The 24,328-nt window shown below is 28.4% G+C and overlaps 1 protein-coding gene across 1 annotated transcript in view; it reads left to right on the plus strand.

The window, feature by feature from the left end:
- LOC142317857 (suppressor of lurcher protein 1-like) overlaps nt 1–24,328 on the plus strand; it is a 545,965-nt gene that overhangs the window by 261,834 nt on the left and 259,803 nt on the right. The window contains exon 5 of the mRNA XM_075354406.1: nt 11,736–11,795. Within this exon, the coding sequence (XP_075210521.1) occupies nt 11,736–11,795 (60 nt within the window). The remainder of the gene's footprint in view (nt 1–11,735; nt 11,796–24,328) is intronic.

Raw genomic sequence — 24,328 nt, forward strand, 5'->3', positions numbered from 1 at the left:
TTGTTCTGAACGATGTGTTGATAATCTTATGATTTTGGAAGCTGAAAATAATTTTTGACAAATCTGGTCAAAGTACTGTCAGCTATCTATCCTACCACAATGTAGTCACCCGGCTTCCGTATGACACCGCAACTCTTCTAACCGGAGCTAACCAATGAGCAATTGAGCCATTCATTTATGTCGTGGTAGCTCACGTCTTTTCCGATGTCACCGTAAACAATAAAAGTGATAAAGGTCGTCAATGACAATTTTAAAACTCATTCTGCTGTTGTATCTGATCTTCTGACGTTTGATACTAGTCATACGGTGAAATGTCACAACGGCGTCTGAACGTAGAACAGTGATATATATAGATAGAGTAAAGGTTCTTCCATGATTTTAGAATCACAAATAATCCAGGGTTCTGAGTTGGTTCAATAGGAAACAAGACTAAAACTATTATTAATAAATTCGATACCTTAAAATATTTTATTGGATTTTAAGTTTATTTTCTGCCGGCTTATCCAGTAAGCCAAAATACATGATAGGTTCTTGAATTAGATGCATGTTAGCCAAAAATGCAGAAAATCCAATACTCTTTCTGACGTGTGTAATTCAGAGAGAAACATCTTGTAGTTTTACTGTAAACATTATTACCATCCATTCTTCTGAAAGGAGGGATGATAATTTTCCCTCTACTAGTCAATCACAGATCTGCACATGCGTAATACTATTAGAAATTCAAATATAAGTTTATACGTGTTAATATTTATTTTATGGAATTTATTGTACGTACGGTAATTGGAATCATATGTAGTTTGTAAGATTATCTTCAGTGAAAAAATTGAAATATATTAAGCAAAGGTTTTTCAACCTCTTTTGATGTCGAAAACAAAGTTTCTCCAGTAAATGAGACTTATATGAAGTACCTGCACTTTAGTCTGACTGGTTTCCAGTTCCTGCTGTAATTTATTTCATATCTTGTAATAATTTTTCTTCTGCAAAACTGGTTTCATTAACATTTTACCTAATTAAGTTATTTTTACTTTACTTTTCTCGTTTATATTTTAATCGATAAATCTTATAAATAAATTCAATAAATATTGGGTCTATTGTTTGTTTGCAACAGCATCATGCAAGAACCAACCTCTAGATTTGCCTTCACATTTTCAGAATATATTTGTATTATCCTAGGGAAGGTATAACTCTAGATCGAGACTCTAGCCCCTTTTGGGGGTTAAGATATTAAATATATTTATTAAAGAAAAAACTAATCATTTTAATTCATTGTTATATTTCTGTCACCATGGTAACAGGGCAACAGGGCAAATCAAGGCTCTCTTCACTCGCCCGACCGTCTAACAATGGGTCTTCATTTCCTGGACCCCGAACCCATTTGTTATCCTCGTGGTTGTGAAAATATTAAATATTTTACAAACATTCATTAAAAAAAAAATTAATCATTTTACTTCATCATATTTCTGTCGCCACGTAATTTTTTTTTTTCTTTAATCGATATCTTCAGCCGAACGAGGCTAAAATCTTGATTTATGGCCTGAAACCTTCCCTGGAATAATACAAATATATTCAGAAAGTTGAAAGCAATCTTTAAAGGAATTTTAAAGCACTTCAAGTATAACAATAACAACTAGCAATGTTGATATGAATTAACAAAATAGAAGTACAGAAGTACGGATCTTCACTTTGTTACAGAATGTGGTGAACTAGTTTCAATTTTAACTAAAATTTAATTGAAGGATAATAATTTAGAGTATTAGACCATAGGAGTTGAAATTGGATACGTATTTTTTATGCTTAATATAATATTTAAATATTAATTATTTAAATACTATAAAAAATTCCATATTTCTTTTTCTGCCGCTAAACTATTCAATATTTAAAGTGTACTCTATTTTTATTTGTTCATGAATTATTTTTTCAGAAAAATTTATTTCGTAGAAAGGTGATCTCCCATTCCCTTACACAGTTAGTCAAATGTACAATCTTATCCATTCTTTAGCAAACCCACTGAAATTCAGGAGATAATCAGTCAGACAAGTTGTACCTTCAGTCTGATCGCCAGAGGAACCTGTGAATAGAATATTGTCTGTTTGCACGGAAAATGCACTCATGCAGACACTAGTTAGGTTTTATAAATAGATGTTCTAACCCAACTTTGTGTTCCGTCAAAGAAAAATATAGAAATTGTAAAACTTCATGTGCTATTACTAACATACTTGCTGGACGTTTTTTTTAATAATTATTATCTGTTAGCTTGCTGATTACAGGTATCAGATAACATTTAAGGCTAGTGAGATCGTATAACGTAATGTGTAAGTTTCATTCTTAAGAATAAGTAATACACCATAACAGGCTTATTAGGAATGAGGAGTAACATGACAACCCGTTATTTTTTTCGATGCACTGAATATATATACCCCTACATCAGTACACTGAGTTAATCAGATTGCAGTAATATTTAGTAATATAAATAACGTAAACCTCTGTTCAATATAAGGAATATAGTAAACATCATTACTTTCAATAAAAACTCTTAGGTAGCTTCTTCATATAATCAAGTAAAGACCAGAATAAATATTGCCTAGGGTTGTTTTTTTTAGAAACAATGGAAAATAAATTCCAAACCATTCAGGGGGAAAATGATAAAAAAGTAATAAATTGTAAAAAGGGATAAGTAGTTATTTATTTTAATCATTAATACTACAGAATTAAAATATAATTTTTAAATAGTAATATAATAATAATAAAATTATTATTTCGTTTATAAAAAAAGAAGTAGTGAAATATTTTTTTTTTCTTTTAAACATACGATTTTTTTTATACAAGACATTTTACTTAAAAGGTTTTTTACCTTTTTTCCTCACTGTAATTATGTTACAAACAGTACGTCTGTTAATATAAATTCCAAGTTGTCGGTCAAAACATCTTTTTTATTTTTGGAAAAGTCTCAAATTTCTTCGTGATGCCAGTTCGTTCGCCTCCAGACACATGGATAATGATTTTCCAATACAGTTTCAACAGATTTATTTCTTTATACCAAACCAGGTGTTGGCTGTGTTAATACTAGGCTGCATTAAAACTGCTAATTCTGCTAACTTTAATCTAAAACAAAAGACGTTAAAACAGTTAAGTGAAAATCCATGTGATTACGTATATCCGAATTTATATATATTCTTATTTTTTTCTAAATTCTTTAAATGAAAACTTTTAAAATGCTTTTAAGAAAAGTTTTACGGAGTTTAAAGAAGGATTAAAGAACTAAAACCTTGCCAACATAACCAAAATTTTAAAACATTAAAATATGTTATTTCACATCAGTGATTCATCCACTAAACTAACTTTTTTTTTAACCTTATTCTTGATTTTAAATATAAATGTGTTTCTTGTTTTAAAAATACACCATAATTTTATTTTTTGGTGAAATTTTATGTATATTTTTTTAAAATTAAAATATTTATTTTAAAGCTAAACTCTTTTTAATAAGAAAACACATAAAATCTTAATCTTTTTTCTTCGTAAAACAGATAAGCGATTTTTTATTTTTCAATATTAGTTGTTACATTAAAAATTCATAAAAGAAATGAAGAAAATTTTGAAATTTGTTTATCAAAGAATTCTTTTTATAAATCATCAAGTTTGAATTGAATAAATAAATTTTTAGTCATCCAGAGAACGTTTCATAACGTCATATCACGATTTATTTATCTGTCATAAAAAAGATTCCTAGAAAATATTTATCTCCATTTCTTTCTATTACGAGTTTTTTTTTTTAATTTTTCTGGTAGCTCCCGTTTCTTTTTAGATTCTCAATAATTCTAACTTTTTTCAGCTTCTCGTTTTTATCCACTTTGATCTTTCTGGGACTAATTTAATCCTTTTCTTCTCATGATGTCATAGAATCTGTAATCTTAAATTCCAGTTGAAAACTTTAAACCAAAATTACAAAAAGCACTAGAGGCTTCCTCAAATCTTAAGTCCATCTGGATACGCAACAATAGATTCTATCGATTAAATTCTTTTCTCAGCTTATTCTTGTTTTTATTTTGTTTTAAATTAGGTTAACTTCTTTTCATACACTTTCAACATAGCATACCTACCTACTTCTTCAATCGTCGAAATTGCCATTAATATTTATTATCTTCTCTATTCTCATGACTGTTTTCCTAAACATATTTCAGCATCATTTTGAAAAGATTTGCTGAATAACTGTATTTTATTTCCTAAAACAAAATGTAACTTGTAAATTTCTTTAAATATTATTTTCTTTCCTTCTAACATCACCGTTTCTTCTTCCTTGAGAGAATATTTTAATCGAGTCTCCAGTATATGTATTAAATAATGTTAAGAGATAGGTAACAAAATTGCCGATTCTTATAAAACATAAAAATATTAATTTTTCTTTTTTATTATACTTCAACCAATAACTTTTATTTGTTCAACTACATTCGTTTTGCCTTTTCGTTTTTTGACAAAACGTTTTATAAATTTATATTTTTATGGATATTTCGCAGAAATAAATTTTTACGTTTAGTGGAGATATAGAGAAATAAAAATGTTATCTGTGCACTACTGGTAATAGAATATTATGCATCTACAGCTATAAAATATTGCGCGAATTTTTACAAAATATAGTCTTGTATTGAAATTATACCTTCTTTATTTTTTGAGAAATTGATAGTTTCCTTTTTTTCATTTTTACTACGTCGTCAGAAATTATAAAAATTGACAAATACAACATTTACAGCTTTCTCAAACGCTATTATATAAGAGCGAGTTACTTTATACTTTAAAGTAAACTTGTGACTTTCATATAAGAACTAGAAAATTATTACCGATTACCGATTGGAGGGTGTATTCATTGTGACAGAAACATCTATTTCTAAAGATATGTAACTTTACTTCCAATTTTATTTTATGTTTAGAAGTTCCGTTCCTTGTATCATTTACTTGTAAATGTCTAAATAGAATAAAATAGCAATGTTCAGTATTAACATCCATGTGTATATATATACATATGCAACCACTCATGGTGAATAAATGAAATTTGCATCATTTGAAAGTGAGCGTCCTAGAGTTGCAAATTTCGACCATCAGATTGCAATATTTGCGCGCTCAAGCCTCAGTCGTAAATAATATGAGGCTATACAACAGCAGGCGGTTTTTGTTTTAAAATTTACCAAAAGAGCTCTTAGTAATTTACCAAAAGAAACGCACCGTAAACAGCTAAGAGCGCGCTCTTAGCTGTTTACGGTGTGTTTCGACGTTTCAGGACTAATCACCGATGGCTAAGAACATTTTTTGCTGGTATAAAATTGTTAAGAATCGAGGCATTTATGTATTGATAATCCAGGATGACATGAACTTCAGAGGAAAATGTACAACGAAGTAAAGACGCCCTTCAGCGAAGCCAAACGAATTTTACTCCTCGTGCTAGACGAGAATTTGCAAATCCTCATATGAGTGTGTGGCGTGTTTTAAGACGACGCTTGCATTTCATGCCATACCACACAAGTTGTTCGTGAAACCTAAAGAAATTTTTTGTGATAGTTCTTAGTTGATACAGAAGTTTCTTAGCGTGACTAATCTTTGGTTACGATGTGACATTTCCTTTAACGAGTAAAATTTCACGTTACATTATTCTGATATGGGGACTTGAGAATCCGCTCGAGATTGTACAGACAGCAAGGTTCACAGAAAGTTGTTTTTCATTTACAACATTTACAAATATTTTTAAGGACCTTATTTTTTTTTAAGGAAACAAAGTAACAGGACATTATTTTCTAGAGGTACTGCGGACGGGCTTTTCCCGTAATTAAATAAAGACTTTTTCAGCAAGATGAGACCCTATCACATTTGCACAACTGAGTTCTTCAGTTTGTAAATGAAACATCGCCTCAGTACTGGATAGGCATACGGGAACCCAAGCCTCAGCCCTACAGTCTTGGCTCCTATGATCTCCAGTCATAACAGTTTTTGACTTTTTCTTGTTGAGATAAGTAAAATAAAATGTGTTTGTTCCACCATTTCCTACTTGCTAATTTGAATGAGCTGAAAACCAGGATCAAATGTGGAGTAATTTCTGTAACAGAAGAATGTCTATAATGCGTTTTGGAAAAATTCAACTATCTTCTGGCTGTTACCTGTACAAAAGATGGGGGCATATAGAACATTTAAAGCATAGTAATTTTAAAATATTTTTGAATGGTATGTCGTTTGTCTTGTAATTGTAACACGTGTGTATTATGAAATATATTTCCTTGAACTCGGATAATTCGTTTAATCAAAGTACACACTTAGTAGGAAATATATATTTCTTGTGAATGAAAGCAATAGTATGAGTAGTACTGATTTTATTGCTATTTTTTATATTACTGATCAATATCTTTTTGAAAAATTTAGAAAATTGAAGCCAAACCAGCGAAATCTACTCTCGTTACATTTACGACAAAAGAGGAGATTGTTCTCTAGCTTACGTTGAAATTCCTCATACAACTAGTGTGAGATACTTTGGCTTACATTTAGATGGACTTATGACGTAGCGAGGTCATTTGCTGGAGAAGAAGAAACAGATTGATCAGAAATTCAAGCGTATATATTGGCTGCTGGGTAGGATTCTCAGTTGCCTCTCTCTAAGAAGGTCCTTCTATATAATACCTTCTTGAAACCGATGTGGACATATGAGATTCAGCTCTGAGGGACCACTAATGACTGCAATATTAAAGTGATCCTAAGTTAACAGAATAAGATACTGAGGAAAGTGACCAAACCCGCTTGGTTAGTCAGGAATTCTGAAGTATATGAATACCTAGGGATCCCTTATGTTAGGGGTGAGATTGACCGTTCCATTTCTAAACACATGGCTAAATAGAAACGTGAACATGCTTGCTTCGAATCTGCTAGACAATAATATGCTGACATTAGACGATTGAAAATGGTTCATGTGCTCAATTTTAGTTATGGTCGTTGCAGACACTCAATTTTCATGTGTTTTAATTTTTCATTGGTTTGTTTATCTCCCCCTACTCATATGTTCATGAAGATCTTCTATTTGATAAAAAACATCGTGTGCGAACTGAATATGTTGGACACATCTATTCTATAGGTTGGACAAGTTCTAGAATTCAGTAATGATAGTGTTTATGACATAATGAGTGTCCACTGGATCTTAGTTGCAATTGTATTTTTTGTTAACTTGGACGCTTACTGTTATAAGCATTTACTGTTTGTTTTCTTGGGAGATCATCACTGGATCACCATTTTTCACGTGCTATTTTAACGTAACATTTAATTATGTTAAATTATATATATTATTTTGTAATATTATACGTTAAATTATAATTATGTTTTTATTTAACATTTAATTATTTAGTCACGAGAAACCGATCATACTCGCACACTCTTGTTTTGTACAAAAAAAAAAAAACGATTTAATTAATTTTTTAATTTGTTTTCTAATGTTGTTAAAAATTATCGAGTTAAGGCTTAACATTTATACTTGCTTCAATTACAATTAAACTTGAAACATTTAATGAGTTTTCTTCAGTTACATATGTTATTAAGAAATTGAACTTCCTATGTTGAAATGAAGATACAAGTAAACGGTCGTTTATGTTTGTTTATTCATTATTAAGCAATCGTAGCTTTTGCATAATTTATTACATCAAATATCTTTGCAAATGAGTTTCTACTCATGTCATTAGTAACTTTCTATTGTTGAATAGATTCTCTAGAACAATTAATTCTTACTATTTCTTTCACTATATTATTCTTTAGCTATCATTGTGTTTGTATATGCTGTTTAATATATTTAGGAAATCATGTTTTTGAGGCACTATGTTTGGAGAGAATGAAAAATTAATTATTAACGACCACTAAATGAGATATTGAAAAACAAATTACACCGTAAAAAATAAATGGACAATAAAAATAAATTCTATGCACAAAAGCAATTACTCTTGATTCTATCGTTCTAATCACCCATTAATTTTAAATCAACGTAGAAATTTGTTCAAATAACTCTTCGAATTTCATTATTATTTATTATTATAGATCCAATTTATTGTAAAATAAATTCGATTAATATCTAAATAAATTTAATCGTAACCTTAGTATTCATATATTTAATTATATTAACAGATTCATTTCATCTTAATAGTAGTTTTGCCAAACTACACCAGTGGATGGGTAATATTTTTGTAATTTATTTTTAGACCTCCAAACAGATTGTAAGTGATAGTGATACTGATTGCGACAATCTCTACTAGTAGATCTCAAATATATCATAAAACAACTTGTCGTGAGTGATTCATAATCAACGCCCACCTAAAACCGCTGAAGTTAAACTGCTGTAAATTTGTATACACGGTCTTAAAGGTTTTTTACACTAAGAAAGGACTTTCTGGAATTCTGAGTTAAAAGGATTAAAATGGATTTTTGAATTTTTTTTGAAACCGTGCTATTTTTTTAATTTCTATGTAACAAATAAAGATATCCACTTAATTTTTGGTCTATGTAATGTTGAAGTGAATATAAAAAAAAAAACTAGATTATTCGAAATTCTACCTAAAATGGCTGAAGAGACTTCCTGCTACACTAAACGAGATATTCACTATATATTGACTATTAAATAATCTACACATAAAAATATAAAAACAATTTTCGTTTTCTTTTTTAATTTCGATTTTTTAAGCAGCGTGACATTCATGGTGCGGCGGGATAGCCATTGCCACTATTACTCTATGTGCGACGCGATTGGCTCCACCTGCTTCCAGTTACCTGGTTAAATATATAAAATTAAAAACCATTGTTCGCGTCAGGAAACGCAAATAACTATACATCGCGAAGCGCAACGGGATGCTAGTATGTATATATATATACATAAAATCTGTTGTGAATACGTAGAAGATACAATAAGTCCAATTTTCAAATTACATAAATAAATGTTGGTTAAAAGAAAAAGTGGACATTGTAAAATGTTTAAGCTATTTTGAATTGTTATAAAAATTAAAACAAACATAAAAAAAAATCCAGAACTTTTAAATATTGTACCAATACTAAGTTTTAACATTCCAAATTACGTGTTATGTTTAAAATGGCGTCTTTTTTGGAACATGTTAAGAACTTGTTGTATTTAATCACTGTGCTGCTACTAATTGTTACATTTTTTACGCTTAGTATACATGTGTTTTGCAATTTTTTAGATAACTGATAATCATATGTAGCGAACCATTAATGAATATTTTCTTAAATTTTGAAAAAAAAAAATCAGATGAAGTGTTAGAACAAGCTTATTGTGATAAGTGCATCGCCATTCACTCTGTAACAAATGTTATAAGTAATCACAGTTAACAGACATTTACCTCAGTTCAATTTCATAACGACCCAAGTTTCTTGAGTACTTGAAGATGTGCCTTCAAATTTTATTTTAACATCTCAAAAAATAACTCAAAAATGCAACATATCAGCACAATCATGTGGCAATATTCTTTAGGAAAAAATAAAAAATTATATAACTGTAAGTTTTGTCGTAAATTCTGATTCAGAAGCAGAAGAAATCACATTGTCATATGTCATTATTGTTAACGAGAATTGAAATCTTATTACAAAATTAATTATAACTAGTTATTAAAAGTAGATTCGATCATTTTATTTGGCAACAAAAACCATCTTTATAATAGATCAAAAAATAATTCTCAAGAAAATAAAACCGAACGACTAATCAAATTGAACTTCAGGCTTTTTTTAGATATGACTTATTTTTCAAGGTCAGTTCCTACTTTAAAGATATATCCGATAACATCAGTCGTTGATATAACATGGAAATGTTAAAAATCTGAGAATAAACTTAGGAGAAAATGCTTGATTTATATAAAAGTAAAACAACATGGATTCTTCATTATGATACGGTGCCTCTTCTCATATTTGGACCAATTCACACTTTTGATTTTTGCTTAAACTGAAATAAGTCTGTTATCTTAACCCCTTTAATATCTGATTTGGATTCCAACAGATATTTTCTTATTTCGAAAACTATAATATTTGTAAAAATGATCGAAGATATTAAAAAAAAATTCACAGATCGACCGATAACCAATCGAAAATAGTCCTTCCGGGACCGTTTCTATAAATAGTAAAGGTACTGGAATTAGAGAACCCCATAAAAGGATAAACCTTGAAAGTATATAAAATTAATTTTGTTGAAGGCATGTTCTGCACATTAAAAATATTGTTTAAAAAACATTTAGAAAACACGTTACAAATCTTATAAAAATCAAGCTATCCAATTACTTAATTGATATCAATTATTATTATTATTCAAAAATTATATTATCTAACTTTGATAGTGCTTTCTCTATTCTATAAGTCACTATATCTATGGATCATAGGTTATTCACTTTTATTCTTCTTATTCTTTCATAGCACAAATTATTTATTAATTTTAAAGGGAGGGTTATTACCATTATTTAGTAAATATATAGTGTTTTATAAATGTACAAAATTTAATTATTTTAAAAAGACAATTTTAACAGTTATTTACAAAATGCGAACTACATAAAAGAATGGTGTAATATGGCGTGACTCAATGTAAAATATCTAGAAAGAAAAATCATACAAATAATACTGTCGCGTATTTGCGGTTCAACCAGGATATTGTAAGACTAACAAACTAAAAATTCTTATAAATACGATTTAGTGCTCTAGAGACATACAAACAAAATACGTAATAAAAATAATAATTACAATAAGATAATAATAATAATAATAATAATGATAATGACAATACTTATACATAACATTCAAAATAGTAAAATAAAAAAGACAAGATTTGTTTAATAACAGTTAAATTATAAAAATCAGAATAATACAGTCCAATATTTAAAAAAAGTTAAAATGACTGATAGTAACTAATATTGTAATAACAAAACGATATCAACAGATCAGTCTCAAGTTCATACAATTCACTTTCTACAAATATTATTATTACTTTTACGGTTTACAGTAGAACTACCCTGCCTTTTATGAATGAATAGAATACTGTTACTGCTTTCACTATTGTTTATCATTAACCACCGAAAAACTTCCTGCATTCATCCACTCTTCACGTTAGAATACTCGCGGCGTACTCTTTACTAGTTACCACACGCTTACTGATATCGCAATCATCGCAACCACGTCCAACTCAGCCTTACGAAAATACTCTGTTATCGCTTGTTATCACGACTGCGCCGAACTGCTGATTATCTCCGCTAGTTCCTGGCAGTATTTATAACCCCTGGCCAACAGAATCAGTACCGACTTGTCTCTTTAATTATTGAAGAGTAATTATTTTCATCGTCGGCGCCAATTTCCTATAAATTTTTGTTCCGGTCCGATAAACCTTCTGGTCGAACAACAGCTTTCGGAGGTGCCACTGTCTATATTACAAAAAAACAACACATTTTTTAAAGGACCCATATTCTAAGAAAAGGATCTCTTTTAGTTCCTTCTGATTCTTCTTTTTATTATTATTTTCTCTTTATTTCTTCTTAATTGGAAGAAATCCGTTACCCTCGTGCGTTATACTGGTCTTGTTACGATAAGTTATAGAACTTATTTATTGTTTATGAAAATTTTATTATTACTTTAACTAGAGATTAACAATTTTTCCTTTGTAACTTTTATTTTGTTATTGATATTAAAAATAATTGTAATAAAACTATTTTCCATTACTAACAACGTATAATTTCCTTTTTCAGGAGCAAGGAAAGAGTACGAGTCGTCTTTGAAGAGGTGATGCTTCAAAAAGGTGACATTAGGTAAATCTAAGAATTATAGATTAAAAGTTGTTAAATAATGTAATTAAAACCTTAGAAATTTTTTTTCACGGTGTAAATTAACAAATCAATTATTTCCATGGATTAGAAATTATAAAAAAAAAATTGCATTTAAAATTATAGCTAAATTAATGATGGTGACAAAAATAATTATTATAATCAACTCAAAACTGTTGTATGGTTTCAAGATATCAAATAAGTTAATTTACCGGGTAAAAACCAAGTTCTATTTTTTATTAATTAAAATTTTTTACTAGAATTTGGCTTACCAGCATGTTTTGGTGAAGAGGGGTGAATATGATAAGATTTATAGCGCATGAAAAAAAAATTGCAAGTCCTTCCAGAATTCAAACTCAGAATATTTGAATGAACGATAAAGATGCTACTGCTCCATCAAGTAAATAATAAATAACAAGTAATAGCAAAAAGTTTAATTTATCTTAGACAAAATAACTTTTCTGATTTATTTTTAACTGTGAAATATAATCTTTGGAATGTTTTCAAAATTACATCTGGAAAATAATTAAGTATTGAAATACTTCATAGAAAAAATGTGTTCATTTTTTTCTGAAAATAGTAATTACAGTTTGCTTTTTTTGTTTATTCACTCACTACTCACTGGCCAATTAATTAAAAAATTAACAAATTAAATATTAAATAACATACATTTAATATAACCTCCATTAAATATATATACTAAGAAAATATGTTGAAGACGAACATATCAAAACACTTAAGGTAATTTTATCCCCCAGAGGGTGAACGTAGAGTGATAAATAATTTAAGATTATATAATTGAATTTAATAAACACGAATTTGAAATATGAATTAATAATAACTAATCTGTTATTCTCATTTTAAAAATACGGAAATATTATTGGTGCCAAATTATAGAAATGTGGGTTTTTAAAAGTAAATATTCCCACTATACTTGAAAAACATATTGTCGAATGTTAATATTTCGTTTCTAATATTAAAAAAATGGCAGAAAACAGGTGACTACGTGATTTAAAATTTTAAATAATATTTTTAAATATTTATTTTTCTTTTAATTTTTGGTTGACTGCAAATAAAGCTGAAAAAATGAGAGAAAAACATTTTTATCAAAACTGGACGAAGCCGCTGGTCAAAATTCTGAAAAATGTTTGAGGTTGTAATAGGAAATTATAGAAGATTAAATTTTTGTTGTTACAGTTCTGTCAGACCGTAAAATCAGTTACAAAATTACAAGAAATATTTACGGTTAAGCCAGTTGTATTTTAGGTATACGTATTATTATGTACAGTTATCATTAGGCATAGGTTGTTGCCTAACCCACTAGTGGTGAACGCATCTTTCCCAAATCAGCTGATTTGGAAGTTGAGAGTTCCAGCGTTCAGGTCGTAGTAAAGGCAGTTACTTTTACACGGATCTGAATACTAGATCGTGGATACCGGTGTTCTTTGGTGGTTGGGTTTCAATTAACCGCACATCTCAGGAATGGTCGAACTGAGACTGTGCAAAACTACACTTCATTTACGCTCATACATATCATCCTTGTTCCAACCTTTGAAGTAATACCTGATCGGTAATTCCCAGAGGCTAAATAGGAAAAAAGAAGGAGGAGGAGGTATATGTTCCCTGTTACTTCTTGGGATACTCAAATTTCTAGCTGTAAGCTGTAAGATCAGATAAATAGTTAATTTACAGAGTTTGAAAGCGTTTGTCTAAAATTCTAAACCTTATATATAAACGATTTCTATACATCAAATTTTAATAACTGACTTTTGAACGCATAAATTTTAATATATAAATTGATTTATATTGTAATTTTTATTAGGTATACATAGTTTTAGTAGATAACGAGTGTATCACGAAATTCATCCGGGAATTTTATAACCTATTCTACTAGTGAAAATAATGGAATAAGTCCAAATAAACGTATATAGTAAAATGCTTCGTTTGTGAGTTCCCGTTAGTGAAAGATTTTGATCACAGTTTAGCTACCCCGGGGAAATGAGGTTATACTGAAATTTTTAGAACGTTAATTAAGGGACAGAATTAGAGATTTTTTATGGTTTTTAACGTAAAAATCATAATCGTAATGTAATACGGTCCCAGAATCATTTCTGCAGAAATTTTTTAAAAACCGTATGTGAAAACTAATAAGAGTAGAAAATCCTTTTTTTATGTTTGACGTACAATAACTTTGTTAAATGTGTAATTAACGCTTAAACCATTCAAACAAAACTTGTAGAGAAACTTAATTCTATTTTTACAATTTTCGCCAAAAGAAGAGTTTAGTTTTGGTTTTATATTAAATAAATACTTTTTGATAAATATAATTTACTAAACGTGTTTCTAATGTACTGTGCATTTCTAATGTGATGTTAGTAACGAATCTACTGTGTTTCTAAATAAAATTAAAACTTTTCTAACTTTTATTTGTTTTATTCACCTTATTTTAAATCATTTTCTTCAGAATTAAATGCGCTACAAATTTTTTTTTCAAAGTTGTTTCATTTATTACCCATTTAATAGAGTTATTACACGTCAGACATAAAAAAGATTTTTCATCTCCAATCTATTGATTATCACCCCAGATTTATCAACAAAAAAAATACTGCAGATATGGTTCTGGGACCTATTTTATTCGATTTTTCATGTCAAAAACCATAAGAAATCACTAATACTGCTTCTTAATTAACGGAGCAAAAATTTCAGTATGACCTCAATTCAACGTGGTAGGTGAAGTTCGAACGAAATCTTTCACTAATCATTACTCGCAAACGAAGCATTTTAGGATATATATATATATATATATTTATGTAAACCTTCTTCATTATCTTCACGAGTTGAATAGATTAAGAATGCCCCGGAAGAAATTCGTGATGCACCTTTATAATACTGTACAAAAGACTTCTTATTAATATCTGCTTACTTCGTTTATATTTAATTTTGAAAGTTTAGTATAATAATTTATCGACACTCGTAAAATAATAACCATCGAAATAAGCACTTAATTATTTATTTCTCTAAATGGTAAACTATTTTTCAGGTTATCATGATTATTATATACATGACTTTTTTTTACATAAGAGTTATTGTTTACATATATTCTTAAGTAAACGATAAAATAATGTGGTTTAATGATATAAATTAATATTAATAAAAGCTGGGATATTTTTGTGTGAACGGACAACTTATTCAGGGAAAGATGAGAATTTATAAATAAAAGAAACAATTCATATATTTTAAACAATTCATAAAATATAGTTTTCTTAAATAAATAATTCTTATATGATTGAAGGTGTAATATGCTCATAAATAAACAAATTACTGTAAATTTTATTATTTATTTCCCACAAAGCCATTAACTCCTAGAGATTTAAAACATACATTTTATATCATAGCAGGAAATCTGTTATCTAAAAAAGATAGCAACTTGGCAACTTCTTTAGAACACTTATTTTTTTGTAAAAAAAAAAAAATGGAAACCAGGTAATTGTTTATGTGCGTAGTGGTTTATTATGCTTACTCTTTACAGATAATCCAAAATTTAAAAAAAAATGTCTTATACTACCAAGAATATTATTTTAAATTGGCTTGAAGAATAAAACTCAAGAATACTACAGTAATGAATAAATAAATAAATTTACTTATTTTAAAACTTATATTTTATTATTCATTTTAATTTATTTATTTCTAACTTGAAAGTAAAACTTATATTTAGTTACAGTAATAACACAACCTTATTTTTAAAAACATTTTCAAAATTTGACCAATATTTATATTTTAAAACATATCAAACATTTTTGCATTTTAATTAAGGTTGTTTTTTCTAGCGAATGCTTATGGAGGAAGGATATGTATGTCGATCACATGTTTATTTGTCTCTTATTACACAATTTTTGCATTATAAATTTCTGTAAAATAGGTGTAAACGATCTGATCTTTTATATAGATAACGAATCATATAAGTAACACTAAGTACACGATAATATGCAAAGAAAAAAATGGCTTAAGCTATTTTTATTAAACCGATAATATGTAGTGTTTGAAATTCATTAAGTAAAGTAACCAAACAAAAGATTAAAAAAAAAACAGCTGATTAAAATATATTAAAGCTGTACTTAACGATGAAATTTTTTTCTAAATAATGAGTGTTGGCTGAATTTATTTTGTGTTTATTCCTGCTACTTATAGTTTAATTACGTTTGTTAAATATACGTAAACGTTTTCAAAAAGTACCTGTCATTTTCAGATGATATTTAATAATAAAGTAGAACTAAAATAACCCGCAGGATAAAAATTGAAATTTTTGAAAATTAATTGCATACTGAAACAACTTAACTTTTTTCTTGAAAAATGTAAGCAGTCGATTACAATATTAAATTGATTTTCAAAATAATAGTTTTGATATTTCTATATGGCATGCGAAAATAAATATTTTATTTATAAATAAAAGCTAGCTGCAATGATTGGCCTGTCAGGAAAATGCTCTAGAATTAGTGGCAACGGATAGAGAAAAATTCATTTATTAAAAAACTTTGATCGTATTAGCACCGGAAAATGTAATGTTTTTTAAAAAAATCATGGTTAAAGCTCATCTTTTTACTTAAAAAAAAAAAATGAAATAATAAAATCTGGTGCGAGTAATTTTTCGTTCCTCCACCCCAAAAAATAATCCGATAACACACTAATATGCTTGCTGTTTTATACCTGTCATTTTAAAAATTCTTGATAATAACATATTTTATATATTAAAAGTATGAGAATTATTACTTATAATTGTAGATATAAATTATAAATATAATCTAACCAAACTTAATCTACCCTCGCTAACCTCGACTAATTAATAATAATGTTTTGATTATTTAAATAATAAATAATTGCAGTAATTAATGAATTTATTTTTTAAATATTCGAAACATCACTGTTAATTAGTCAAGGTTAGTGAGCGAAGCGAGCGTAGGTTAAGTTTGGTTAGATTATATTTATAAAATAAGTAATTATAAATGGTTATATCGGGTTATTTCTCCAACCTGGTTATTGCAAATATCAAAATTTCCTGTTGAGTTATTTCCAGGAGAAAAACTTGCAAAATTTTGAGAGGGAGAAACGTAATAGTACCTAAAAATTAACTATATTAAAGAAACCAAATAAAAATTTTAGAAAGCGTAAATAAAAATTTCTTTAGCACATACTATGTTATAAGTTAAATAATTATGCAGGAAATTTTTTTTTCCTTTTTTGTTTTATAAGAACGTGCATCAATAGTTATGGTAATTAGGCCTGTGGAGATTGGTTGCGTATGAAAAGATGCCATGCCTGACCGGGATTCGAACCTCGGCACGAAATGCCGAGACACTACCTACTCAGCCACGAAGGTCGGCAAACAAAAAAAAATATTGTTTAAAAAAATAATTTACGGAATTAATCTGTTTTCACGAAAGAAAAATTTACTTAAATTAATTAATGAAAACATCTTTTAAATTTATCACATTTACAAAGAAAACAATATAATAACAAATAAAATTTATATATATATTCGTTCATATAATTCGGCGCTAAAATATTGTGCTCAATTAGAAGAAAAGAACCATTTTCATTTTTTGAAACCAGCAGCGTAAAAGAAATAAATTAAAAAATAAATGTTATTAATAATGTCATAAAAATATTTCTAAAAGTGTTAAGTTGAAAATAATTTAGTTATTTAAACAGAACACAAGTAACTAACATAATATATATTTAAATTAAATTACAGGAAATTGTGGATAGAATCGTTTTGAATTCGTATTAAGAAAAACAAAGGAAAAAGGCCGAGTGTTATAAATTACATTACCGAATATTAATTTCAGAATGTTGATAAAAACGATTTGTTTTCATTTTCAATTCATGTGTTGATTTAATCTAGTAAAGCTTATCTGTAATTTTTTTTTTTTATTTCCTTAAGTATTAAATTTTATCTTAAAAATCTACAACAATTTCTTGTTATAAAAAAACTGATGGCATATAATATGAAGAAATAATATACATAGTTCTATAATATAATTAGTTTTATTATTAGAATAATAAATACTTATGTTATGGGTTACATTATGTTGGAACATATCCAGCTCATTTACGTTTAATATCCATACATAGTGAAAAGGTTTTTATAATTAGATAAAAGTATTATATTTTTAAACCTTCAATGTCTAATGCTTAAGATCTAGGTTAATATGTATATCTGCACCTAATGTCTTATTGTTCATATAAGGATGGTTAAATAGTAACAATAAAAATAGTATTTAATATTTAGAGTACTCATTTTTTTTGGTTTTTATTTTTCGTATGAAAGAACCTTTTAGCACAACCTTCTTTTCATAATGTAACAGTGTCGTTCTTTAATTATTTTCTCTTAATTAATAATTATTTAATTAATTATTTTGGAAGAAAAATGGTAATTTACAGAATTAATAATATTAAAATATGTTTTTATTTTTTTTCTTGCTAACATAATAAACATTTTTTAAATTATTGAAAGCCGGCTTTTTTTTTTCTTAACCTCCGGAACCACCGTTAAGTATTGCTTCAGAGGATGAGATGAATGATTTGTAGCGTGGGTGAAAAATGCCATGCATGACCGGGACCTCCGGATGAAAGGCCAGCGTCTCGCCAACTCGCGCCACGGGGCCGGCGGCTTTTAGTTAGTTATCAGCTATTCGTTTTTAAATTCAGGTAAATTTCTAAATTTATTTATTCTTAAAAAAAAATCAATTGTTGTCTTTCTTTTGGGGACATGTTTTTGTCTAAAATTGCTTTACTTATTTACAGAATACACATTTTGTCAATGTGATGTTTCTTAATCTGAGCAAAGGTAAAGAATCTTCTCAGCAAAGGTATATCTTAGTTTGAAGCGAGAACACAAAAAGTAAAATTATTTTGGGTTTTTTTTATATTCTTGACGAACTTTTTTTTAAATTCACTAAAGCCCCATGAAATTTTTATCTTTAGAACAAAAAACGGATATCAGAATAAGTATTAAATATACATTACAAAAATAATGAAAGATGTAAAATAAAATATCAGACCGTTTGAACCAGGAAATTGAAGATGTGAAGAATAACGTGATAGGAATATTTGATGAACATAAAAACTGCTAACAGATATCCACAACATTGGGAAAAATAGTTTGAAATGAAAAAAAAAATATATATATATATCTGCTTATTAGATATAAGCCATAGATCATCTGGTAATAGAGCACATTACGGTAAACAATCAAAAAATTAAAATAGTAAAACAATTTAAATATCTAGGGGAAATAATAACTTCTAATTTAAATGAAAAAGTGACATGGCAAAACAGGACAAATAAAATGATTAAATCCCAAAAATTAACTTGGTCAACCTATAACAAAAAATGCTTTCTGCTAAAACAAAACTTAAACATTATAAAACTGAAGTTCAGCCAGAAGTCACCTACAGAAGCGAGACCCTTTTCAAATCACTAAGAAAAATCGAATTGATAAAATTCTGAAAATAGAGAGAAGAATTGTCAGAACGTGTATCAATAAAAAACACCAAAAAGAAGGCCAATGGTGGATTGTGCCAAATGGGGTGGTGTATCGAGAAATAGAGCCTGTTACTGATACTATGGGGGAAAAAAGAATCTCTTTCTTTGGTCATCTCATAAGTACACCGGAAACAAGACTGTCAAGAAATATCATTGAAAAGCTCTGGTTCCAAAAGCTAGAAGTAGGATGGATCAAAGAAATTAGAGAAGATATGAAAGAATTGGGAATTTCCCTGACTGACCTACAGAAACAAACTGGAAAAATTAAAAAGCTAAAAGACAAAAGCATTAGATCTAAACGAAATACAGACAAACGACAAAATACAACGAAGAGGGTGTTTACGGATGAAGAAAAGAAAGCAAGATCTGAACGGATGAAGAAATACTGGGCAGCTCGGAAGAGTAAAATAACACGTTTTTCTCAGAAAAGATACAACTAAATTTGACTTAAGTGGTCCCATGTTGGCCGTAAAAGCATAATAATAATAATATAATAATATCTGCTTATTGTTTTGCTTATTTTATATATTCTAATAATTAAACACAGTTAAAATATTGTCAAATATTTCCTTAGAGTAGTATACTTGTGACACAATGAGCACGTAAAAAGCAGATTTTAAGTAAATAATTAAATTTTTTCATCTATAAAAACTCTGTCTAAGAAACTAGAGATTATATTGTTTATTTTCTATTTTTAATTAATTATTTAACAATCTAAATGATATTCTGATTAATTTATTTTAAACAAATTAAAATTATCTTAAATAAAAAAATGAGCGAATTTATTTATTTTTATTGCGATTTATATGTGCTTAACTCTTTTATAAAATTATTTTATAATAATTATATAAATTTATTTATATTTTTTTTTTCTCCGTCGATTTCTTCGGCTCTTGGAGCCGGTTTCGCGACTAAGCATAAGCTCAGCTCCAAGGGGCGCCATCGCCACAAACTATCGCGGAAGGGCACAAGGCCCTGCCCGGGCAACCGGGACTCGATTTTCCTTGCTTGCCATGCCTCAAATGAGGGATCTCAAAGATTTCTCCTTACCAGGACACCGGTCTTAACGCCTCGCCTCTAACGAGGACTCAACTCACCTTGTGACGCTTCCAGTCGCCACTCCCCCCTCGTTCTTAGCCCTGATGGGCTTTAACGGGAGTCGTCTTTTGCCCTCTAACTTTTACATCTCATAGTAATAAGCCAGACCTCGTTGGGATGCCATTAATGTAAGCCTCGGAAGACATTTACATCGGTGATTTTTAAACTCAGCAAAAGCTGAGTTTAAAAATCACCGTTGGTTCTGGACGAGGCCTACAGGAACCCCAAAGGGACCGCCCGCCGGGACAACGGTCCTACTTTCCCACCAACGTCGCTGTAAGAGAGTCCCCACTCAATCATCTAAGATGAGACGCCGGAGCCTCCCACCGCTCCTGGATGAGGTTGTCCTTCGCAGATACCACAGATGCGCTATGGTATTTATTATATTTGGATAGTTACAACACTTTTATTTCATAAAATAATTATTTTATATAATGATATCGGCTATAACCACGTTTCAATTTATTTTTTATTTTTAATTTATAATGTTGCACTGTTCAAGGTTTTACTTAGTTTTCTTTGAGGTTTGAACAGGGTTTCCCTTACTGTTTTAGGAAAATGCTGATTAGTTAACCTAAATTAGTTAACTAATAGGAAATTCCTATTAGTTAACCTAAAATCACAAAATTGAACAATAAAATGTATAATTATATTATGATCTGAATTAATAAATAAATTAAAGGTTATTAACCAGTAAAATATATATTTTTATAAATAATGAAAGCATTTTTATAACTTATCATAAATACTTGGGTGTAAAATAAATTCATATCAAAACATAGTTGGCATATTGATCGTTTAGAAAAATAAAAAAAGTGAGAGAGAAAATAAACGAGCCTTTTATGTCAACCGGAAAGAAGACAAGTAGTCAGATAAAGAGACGGTTATTACATCTGAAATTCCTGACAGCTGATGAATCCACAAACAGATCTTAGTAGAGGTACGGTAGAGAGGGTTAGTGAAGCACCAGTAGTAGTATAACATGCATATGCAATGAAACATCATACCACTCGTGGTTTCTAACTCACCCTCTCCGACGGTTTCTGTCCTCTTTTTCAATATGTATGACACTAAGGAATGCAAAATAACAAAAATTTCTTTTACCAAAAGAACATCACTTTTTTTCCCACTTCAATTTGTTTCGATTCTTTTCATACTTCACGATGCGGTATATCAAATAATAAACTTTGTTGTTTTTAATTCATTTTCCTCTAAGAAAAAAATGTAAAATGTACAGCTCGTTTACTGGATTTATTGGAAAAAAAAACAGCTTTTAGGGAGAGTCAAACAAAAAATAATTTACAATTATCAAATAGAAAAAAATGTAGTTTTTTTATAGTCAATTTAAAAAAATATTCCGTGTATCCCGTCAGTCACAAAATTTGTAATTACTTAACTTAAAAATTAAACACTCGGGATATATGAAAATAAACTGTTACTGTTTCAAAATATTAATTGATCATAATTCATCGTATTAATTAATTTTCAGATTAAAAGTTATTCACAGCAATTGTTGATCATTTTAACTATTATTATTTTTTTGGGGAGAATTCAGAAAAGTGGAAAACTTTCAAAAAGAAAAACTGAATAAAACAATTAACTCATAAAAAAAAAAAAAAAAAAAAAATAATAATTTTCTTCCTTAAAGGGTTTATCATTTAGTTATTTGTAGAATTATACTGCTTCAGAACTGGTTTATTATAAAAATCAGAATTTTACGCAACATATTTTTCAAAATTATGCTAGAAATGTAAATCAGAAAAACCTTAATTATGTTCAAGGATGACAGTATCTCAAAAAAGATTTCGAATGTCAATTTGGTAACATAAACATAAATGTAAATTACTTACATCTCTCGGTTTTAGAAGTTAGTTACATGTAAAGTTTAAGATTATTTTTTGTGGACTGAATATTCTCATAGAATGCCTTAAGAAATCTCCGGTTTAAACATTTCTGAACATATGGAATTAAAAAACGAAGTCTGCTTCCTTAATTTAGTTCCTTATATCTTCCAGTGGATTTTATTCAGTAAAGTTGGATATTTCAACAATTATGGGTACGGGCAAAGGTTTTCCCTTGAAGAAAGTAACTTGCCGTTAAATGTATTTATATAAGTCTTAAAAAAACATATATTTTACCAGTACTGCCTTGCTCCCATATTGTTTATTGTTAAAAGTACATCAATCTTCTTAGGATTGTATGAAAGATAGATGTCATTGGTAATAAGTGGTTTAGGGTTGATCGTTTCATGATAGATCATAGTTTCGAATGAATAGATTATTTCATTATCATCCTTTCCCTTATCTCTGATGTTATCGTTCAGGAGATTTTCCCTGAATATTTACTGGAAGCTCGTTGGATTCAAGTTAAGGAGTTTTCTCTTTCCTTATCCCTAATCTGAATATTCCGGAAATTTTCCGTGAATTCTAACCGGTAGCCCGTTGATTCACGTTAGCGATATTGTTCTTCGATTTATTTCTCTTTTAATATTTTAGTGTTTTTATCCGCTCCTCGCTGAAGATGTGTCACAGAAAAAATATCAAAATTTGTCGTAGTCAGTTTACTACAATAGACAGGGGCGAATGTCTTTCCAGAATATTATTTGTCTGCAAACATACTAAACAAAATGTTACAAACAAGAAAGTAAACAGTTCTGTTTACCTTCAATTAACTTTTTTCTCCTTCAATTTCTCTTTCCATACAGTATAAAAATAGCAGCAGCATGTATTTCATTTTGTTTTTACGATTTACACTCATTTATCACATGAATTTTTACAATCCTATAATTACTGCACTTGAAAAAAAAATTGAATTGCACATGTTGTATTCATGTAACATTTTAGTTGAAGATAACTTTGCCAGAAAAATCAAACTTTCAACTTAAAAAATTACGTATTTGATTGGATCTTGGTAATTTCATTATTGATTGAATAAAGTCTAGCATATATAAAAAAAGCAAAAAATATACATAAAATATCAGTATTTTTTTCATTACTTAAATTTAAAAAATCTGATGTGGACACTGCATGACTTCCTTGTATATCTATTAAATTACATATACACATTTTTTCTGTACTTCATTTAAACTTATTCATTTGAAAGAGAGAAACGATCCTCCAATTCTTTAATAAAAGCAGATACACAATTGCTAAACTATTAGTTTTTATTAACATCAAATATTTATACAATTATTAATTCAACAATCTTACCTGAAATATTTGGTTAGAGTAAAAGTTCCTTGATTACTCTTTAATACATTATTTTACCAAAGAATCCAATAATAAAAACTGATTATTCTACACCGTAAGGTAAAATTAATATTTGTTACCAGTAAATAGGAGTTCACTAAACAGAATACTTTAATTATTATTAACTTTTATTTATACGACACACCAGAAATCTTGCGCATATTACACAAAGTGAAAAAAATTTTCAACATTCACTTTAAATGGAATACAATTCAAAAATGTATTTTACTTTTCTGTCGGGTAATTAAATAAATGATTAATTTTTTTTAAAATAAATATACAATTTTTAAAAGAATTTGCTAAAAAAATCAAAAAATAACATGATTCTAAATTATAATTCTCAATTAATATTAAATAATCACCAAATATTACATACACACATATATAATGCCTATTAAATCACACACATTTTGAAAAGAACATAACATTTTATTTCACTAATTTTTTTTTCTTGTTTTTATTATATTTGAATTTTTATTATCATAATTTTTTTTTTTACAATCACGGGTTAATAATTATTAAATCAATATATTTAAATTGAAAAAAATATAAGTTAAAAAAAATTTTAAAAACAAGAGGGGATTAAGTTTGGTTTGAACGAGTGTGCCTTCCATTTAAGATCCAAATATT

The sequence above is a fragment of the Lycorma delicatula genome, chromosome 1 (assembly GCF_047948215.1).
Source record: "Lycorma delicatula isolate Av1 chromosome 1, ASM4794821v1, whole genome shotgun sequence".
Taxonomy (NCBI): Eukaryota; Metazoa; Arthropoda; class Insecta; order Hemiptera; family Fulgoridae; genus Lycorma; species Lycorma delicatula.